This window comes from Centruroides sculpturatus, unplaced genomic scaffold, assembly GCF_000671375.1.
Source record: "Centruroides sculpturatus isolate CEXI.00-Female unplaced genomic scaffold, Cexi_2.0 scaffold2187, whole genome shotgun sequence".
Lineage (NCBI taxonomy): Eukaryota > Metazoa > Arthropoda > Arachnida > Scorpiones > Buthidae > Centruroides > Centruroides sculpturatus.
The window spans coordinates 40558-48306 of record NW_019386300.1 but is presented as its reverse complement, the minus strand read 5'-3'; the positions used below and the strand labels follow the sequence as shown (position 1 = coordinate 48306).

General features: G+C 31.8%; 1 protein-coding gene across 1 annotated transcript; it reads left to right on the top strand.

Annotated features, from left to right (window-relative positions):
- The first annotated feature begins 3490 nt into the window (after positions 1-3490).
- Positions 3491-7081, top strand: LOC111614469. Its single transcript, XM_023355850.1, has 5 exons — positions 3491-3542; positions 4211-4368; positions 4583-4739; positions 6232-6356; positions 6938-7081. The coding sequence occupies exons 1-5, from the start codon at positions 3509-3511 to the stop codon at positions 7022-7024; spliced, it is 561 nt and encodes a 186-aa protein (XP_023211618.1). The 5' UTR covers positions 3491-3508; the 3' UTR covers positions 7025-7081.
- Positions 7082-7749: the final 668 nt, after the last annotated feature.

Below are 7749 nucleotides of genomic sequence, written 5' to 3'. Positions count from 1 at the left end.
AAATTAATGTGCCTTTCAAGTGTTTACTGTTTAATTTATTATAAAGTATATTCGAATAAATTTTAAATTTATTCCACGAAATACAAACAACAAATAATAGACACTTTTTTGTATACAAATATAATAATAATTTTAGTTATTCGAGTGTGTAGAGCATACGAAATATATGACAGTTTAAATTTGTTTAATGATATTTTAATATATTTTTCGTATAATAGTTCACACACGCATTGAACACATACACTACTAATTACGCTAAAAATAAGAATTAAATTTGTATAATTAATACAATCAATGTATTTATTAAAGAAAAACCTGTCACTCATCGATTGATAAAGAAGTTTTAATACGATTTACAGAAATTTACAAACTTTCTGTGGGAACCCGGTGTTGTGTAGCGTGTGGCTACACAGTTAAGATATTGCCGTACATACGCGTGCACGTCTACATTCGACAAATTGGGTGATAAAAGCAATACTCTGGAAGAGTTTTGCAGAGACGTTAACGTAGACAACATCGTTAACTTATCCATAGAAAAAAGCCAGCAATAGATTTTGTAGCGATTTGCGGAATCTTTACTAATATATGTGAGGAAAATCTCTCGTGATAGAATTTTTCTCTACTTGCACCAGTTCGTTACGAGCGTTTCTCTGAGGTGGTGGCCATTAGGGATTGCAATTGCAGAATGTCTCATCCAGCAATCCAGCTGGATCCAGCACCAGGTGCTGGTTCCAGCGCTGCGGATCCGCAAATACTCGATTAACTTTCTAAATAATGGCGCAAAAGTCTACGTTGTCGGCCTTGCTGCTTTGCTACGTGCGCTATCGCTCGGCGGCGAGAGCGACGTTGCCGTACAGTGCGGCACGTGCTACACCACATCTCTACACAGCACCGCCCGCACTTTTACCTCTGCTGATCTAATTGTCAGTTGACTTTCCGCTCTCGCTAAATAAAGTGTCTTCGCGCTAAATAAAATAAGTAACTCATATCCTAGTTTTGGTGCACAATTCTAATTTACGGTTGGTTGAGACGTCAATGAATCACGTGACGGAACTTGCAGTTTAAACTGGTTGTAGAAGATCTCTACAGAAGAGTCGAGTTTGATAACTGCTGACACAACCCTGAAATTTGTCTTAGACAAACTAAAAAGCCATGACACAATCTCGAGTGTCAACCTTTCCGAGGCACTCCACTAAAGAATCAGAGAACGGCGTCTTACCGAGGTCACAGGGATGCTGATTCATATACAGAACCCGAAGAAGTATGACCAAAAAGTTAGAAAGCTTTATCTTTCTAACTTTTTGCTGAAAAAATATAATGCTCCAGGAGATGAAAAATATGCTAAATCGTGTAAATACATATGTAATGGAACCAGCAGCAATGGCAGAGGATATTACGGAGATGGAAAACGATGATCCAGAACACCCGGATTTCCTGAATTTCACATTGGAACAAGAATTAGAGATTTAACTAAAGCGTGAGAAAGAAAACTTCATGAAACGGAAAGAAACTAGTAATGAGAAAGACTATTATAAGTCATTAATTAATTTAACAAATCAATACCGTCAATGTCTGTTTCACTACTTGAATCGTCTTTAAGCTTCAGATTTAAATCCTAACCAAGTTAAAATATCATTAATTATACTTAGACCCATGTCAGAAGAATTATTAACAAAATAATTGCAATTTGATACGCGATAGAACTGTTCGAATGCGTACAAGTACAAATTGAGAAGGATGCTCTGTGGGGATTCCCTAATTTCGCCAGTCCTGTCAACTTCTGTAATAGAGCACGACTATGAATACTTGGCTCTCAGGCGCCGCCAGATGGTTCAACCTGCCAACAGACGTTTCGCATTGCATCTTAATTCTGATAAATGCCAATAGAGGCGCTGTTAACGCTATAATATAGGCTAAATAAGAATATAGTAATTGCGCTCCGGTCGGATTTTTTTCTCCTTGCGAAGACGTTTTTTATGCTATAAGTAGGGTGGGTATTGTGACAATGACTTTGAATATTACGTGACCGATCGCTCGATTTGCCGCCCCACTGGACGTGCCGCCCTCGTGCGGTGCACGCCTTGCACGCCCGCTTACGGCGGACCTGCCTAAAGCTATAGGTTATGGTGTTGTAATCCAGCTAATTTCAAGGAGTTTAAAAAGTTTACCGGGTACATTACTGCGTAATCTATTTCGATAATAGAATCAATAGCTTTGTATGTTGTGCAAGTTCGAAAACGTGATTAGATATGAAATTAATTTGGCAACATGTTTTTAGATTGGAATTAGATTAGTTTAGATTAGATTAGATTTGGAAATGTTTTTAGATGCTAATGTTGCTCTCTCGTATATCGATTTGTGGTTTAAGGACAACTTTTTCACCTGAACTTTCAGTGATAATGCCTTTAGGCATGCGTTAAGATACTCAGCAGGTGTCGGCAAGCAAACCTACAATCTATTATCAACAATACAAAAACCAGTAATCAACTATCAGTAATACAAAAATCAACAATCAGGTTGTATTTATGATTTTTGTCAACAGATGACACTACATGAAAGGATGCAAAGGTTGTTTACTATCAAAATATTTTGGAGTAGTATACAGCTTAGTGTCTTTTCTAAGATCTAAGTATTACTCATACAAACTTTAGTCCAAATCGATTTAAAAAGAGATTGGGTTCGAGAAACGAAGAAGAAATTAGAAAACACGAATTTTTAAAGGGCATGCCCTGNCCCCCTGTGGAGCGTGGGCCCCACGTTGGAAAACACTGGTTTGTGGCTAGTGTGACACGAAATAGCATAGATTACGTTTGTGTTTTTGGAGAGTGTTGAGTTAAATTAAAATAAAAACAATGTCGACAAAAAGTTTAGTAGTGTAATATGGAAATATTTTACGATAGTGAATGACGAATATGCTATTGCTACCTATCTTTAAAATTTCATATAAGTTATGAAATTCATTAAGATAAAAGATTCGCTAAAGATCCGCTAAAAAGTAACGGATACGGATACGGATATCGGGCACATCACTAATTTTTATTATAATAGTTTTTTAGGACTTGAATATTAAACAATTCAAATACGTTCTAAATTCCATTTTGAATTTAGAATATTAAAAAAACGTTCGATATTACGTTGTTTCCGATTCGAACACAATTTCACACTTTTCCTCTTTCATTATCGACTGCGCAAACAGACATTAATAAAATATGTCAAGCTATTTGACACGTGTTAACAAATGATTACGTAAAGTTTCCAACCAGAAAAGAATTTCCCAATCTTCTGAAGAAATCTTAAAATTAAATAGAGCTTTTCTCATTGCGTTGATGCAATAAATGTAGATCAAAAAATAAACACAAAAAATTCAAAAATAAAATTAATTTTATGCGTAATTCTAAGCAAGTTCTGCGATTAGCGTGACGTAAGCACGTTTCTAATTGTTGTTTAAACAATAGACATTAATAATATATTTTCGGCCATTGTCAAAGCGTTTGTTTGGTGCTATCGAATGCGAGACTCGCTTTTGAAAATAACTTTTATGAGTAAGTTAAAGTACATTTTTATTGTATAATTATATTAACTGTTTACTTACGTGTCGGAAATAAATATAGAAACATAAAATTAAAAGTAATTTTCGACCAGATGTTTAAAAATCCCAATAGAATGTTATAGAATGATAAGAACGGCGAATATAGGCCTATTCTTAGTGCAATTAACGGTATTTAACTTTGCATTCATTTTCTGCTTGAGACAATTACATTATTAAACGTATTTTCTTCAAATAAATAACAATTTATTATTTCGTTTTCCGATCTTATCTCAATATTGAATTCCACTAATAAACATTTAGTCATTTATTTCACCGGGAATAACTCTTCAGTAAGCAATGTTGCGTATCAATTATTGATTCTACGATTGTAACAATTTACACTTTTTACACAATTAATAACGTCAAATATCAATGTAATATTTATACTTTGTAACAGAAATAAATTGACTTTTGCTAAATTCTTAGTATTATTGCTGTGGATTTTCAATGGATAAAATTTCCAAATTATGTTTCGACAATAAGAATTTCATCTGTTTATTTGGTGTAAACCGTTTGTTATTTCCTTTCTTTTTCTCTTTCAAATTTTTATATAATTATAAAATTTACGTCAAAAAACTTTTACAAATTGCTGTGTTTATTGCGTTTACTTTTATTCTCTAGATTATAATTATCAAATGGAGTTAGAAAATACAAGTGAACACCACGCGAGTGAGACCGACGTTAATGCGGAAGATTCTCTTACAAATATAGTGAATGCAATCACTCAGCTGAGAAGTGATATAAAAGTTGATTTCCCGGAAGAAACAGAATTGTCTTCTGTAAGTTCAATTGAAAATAATTTAATAATTCTTATCATCTAAAGAATGAAAACTGAAAAACACAATACGAGAAATCCACAATTTGTGGAAAGTGTTGTTTGTAATGACTGCAAATTCTTTATTAATTAATAAATGATTTTTTCGAGTAATAAAAGAACATTTCGACTACTGTAAGATTATTCTATCAGGAATGAGAAGTTTTCTCTTTTTACAGGATTCCGACGACGAAGAGGAGGGTACTTTTTGGTCTTTGAAAAGTGGTTGTTTTGAGAACAGACCATTGAAAAAAAAATTTATATTCTTAGAAAAGTATTCATTGGTCGAAGAAGTAATATATGAAGAAAACGAAGAAGTGGAAAAGTTGGTTGAAGGTGAGGTTACAAATAGATTGTAAAAAATTATAAAATAATTTGTTAAAAATTATTAAGAAATCTTTTAATGTTAAACTCATTCTCTTCAAATCTATTTAAATTACAAAACTTAATATTAGTTATCCATTTTCAGTCTTTCACCTGTATTGTATGTCGTAGTTTATTATATTCGAAACAATTCAAAAATAGATCATTCATTTCTACAAAGATTACATTTATTTCGTCAAAAACACTTTCGATGATGAATTTTGTTACTGTTTAACTAACAATTTCAACCACATTATATAAATATTCAGCAGTAAACATGATTAATTAAGAGGAAACCAGCAAATAAAATAATTGGAACAAACACAACCTTAACATTCACGAAATGATTCATTCTGTTGGACACTTCTCGTATCAAATTTAATAGAAAATTAATTTATCACTTTTTAACGTATATGTCGAGAAATTTCCAATAATTTTAATATAATTGAATGGTTGTTTATTGTTCTGGCTGTTATATTTTTTGACCTTGGAGGTTTTTGAAATGGTAGACGAAAACGGTGACACCTCCGAACAGAAAAAGTAAAAAAAACGAAATATGTGTCTGTGTTTATTCACGTCTATTTCCTTTAATATTTCTAGATAGGTAAACATTACGAACCGAAATTTGCACGGTAACTTGTTTAATAAGGGACATCGTGGACATTCAATTTTGACGTATGAAGGTAAACAATACAAGTGGGTCACCCGTCACGTCTCGAGGATAGTCGATGTTTATCAAGAGTTTACACGCTTTTAGCGCTTACAATTTTCTATACAACTTGTCTCTATTTTCAGACTTAAGCTGACGTAAACACGTCACTACGTGTTTACGTGTAAGCTGACGTAACACAAGCTGACGTAAACACTACGTGTTTACGTCAGCTTGTGTTACATCAGTTTACGAAAGCTTGTGTTACGTCAGCTTACGTCAGCTTGTGTTTACGTCAGCTTACGTAGTGTGTATAAATATAAAATAAACGCTCGTAGAACTCAGACATCGAGAACTAAAGTCGAATTTTCTTGAAATGTAACACAAAACTTGAATATAATTGTTTGTATATAAATTTGTTGGAATTATTATTAGCGACATCCGGTGTAATTAATAAAAGTCGTAGTCTACGCCTGTATCCAAATACACTTAAAAAACAGACAATTCGTAAAAGGCATGCAGAGATTTGTATTAATATTGAGTGTATTATATTTTTGATTCTTTGATTTATTTACAATGGAAGAAATCCGATTTGACATTTACTTACATAGTAATTATATTGCATTACTTCACTGTTTACACAATAATACTACTTTCTAACTTCTTATACAGTTTATATAGAAATATAGAGATGTATTTCTACGTAAACTTATTAGCCTGATACAACTTTTTATAATGAATGTGTTTGAATAGGTGTAGGCATTACGATATAAAATTACATAAAAATGACATAAAATTTTTAAATGATTTTTGTAGAAAACAATAAAGACAAAGAGATGACAGGAAGAAATAAAGAGTTGATAAAATTAATTCGATTGGATAAGAGAAGGGACAATGATCATAGATTTCTATGCAAAAGTGAATCGGATGACGATGATAAAGTAAGTAAATATTTTTTAACCTTTTCTAATTTACACTTACGAATTCATTCTTGTTTTTCGCTGAATTTTAATTTCAATATTATTTTGATATTTTAAGATTCGTTTTCTCTCTTGTATTCACAATGATTTTATACATTCGGGTTATGAAGTTTATGTTCGAAATTTCAAACTATAAAAATGAGTATAAAAAAATTGTAAATATTAATTTGAGAATAACCAAAATTTTCAAAAGACAAATTAAGATATTCAATTATTAAAGAATTTTATAATACAAGCGAACACTTCATCATTTGTGCTTGTCGTTGATAAAATCCGTTTAGTTTGATTAAACTCCTTTTCTAAATGTCCAACAGTTAAATTTACTTTTCATATTTATCCATTTTTATAAAATCAACAGAAGACGACTCGTGTTTTCTTAATAAGAAATTTTCAATTCATTGAAAACATATTCTTTTTCAGTATTTATTGTAATTATACTGGCAATACTTTCGTAATATTATTTTATAACAAATATTGTAATTTGAACCTGCAGTTAATATAATATTCATATTTTATTTACAAAACATTTTTATTATTTGCAGGAAACGACCAAATGTTTCGATGTTTCTGTGGAAGTTTTCCGCAGATTTCCATCTATCATCCGCTCTTGTTTAAAAAGAAAAAAGTAAAACGACGGAATGTAGATCATCGTCTTTATTTTAATCGTTACATTCCGTTTAGCTAAAAAACAGAAAAAAAAAGTTATATTTTAATTAATATTATTAGAAAAATTTATTGTTTCTATGATTATAACGAAAACACATTAAAAAATTTACTTCGTCAAACTATCTAGTGTGCAACTTTCATCGGCAGGCGCCCTGGTATCATCTGCTCTGTACTTTCGGCCGAATTATTAATGCTTCATAAAACAGAGCGAAAGGTAATTTCTAATGCATTCGTAGAGATGTCATTAAAATGCTTATCTCTGGAAGGAAAGATAACGAAGGTTATCAGAAAAATTGTCAAGGGGTTCCTTCGTGGAGGCATAATAACAATATTTGTCTCTGCAAGGAAAGAAAGCGAAAATCTTCAGATGGAATTGTCAAGATGTCCCTTCGTGGAAACATATTCACAATACTTGTCTCTGCGAGGAAGGAAACCAAGAAAATGGAAATTGGAATAGTAAAACAGAAATCTGTTAGCCTTCAATAATAGTTTTATTAAATAACAGAATAATGAATTGTGATATGGTAAATGATGTTTTTCGTAAAGATAAAAGCTTCTATTTTAATGAAATCTTTAAGTTATTAGCAACGGTTTTTTTTTGAATGAAACAAAGAGTTACTTCCATTTGATCTCAAAGAATGCAATCCGTCTTTAAATTTGAAAAATGAAATTGGAATGCACACCGTTT

Coding starts and splice junctions, on each gene's coding strand:
- LOC111614469 (XM_023355850.1), top strand. CDS start 3,509: ATGCGAGACTCGCTTTTGAAAATAACTTTTATGA. Junction 4,369..4,582: donor AAGAAACAGAATTGTCTTCT/GTAAGTTCAATT, acceptor CTCTTTTTACAG/GATTCCGACGACGAAGAGGA. Junction 4,740..6,231: donor AGTGGAAAAGTTGGTTGAAG/GTGAGGTTACAA, acceptor TGATTTTTGTAG/AAAACAATAAAGACAAAGAG.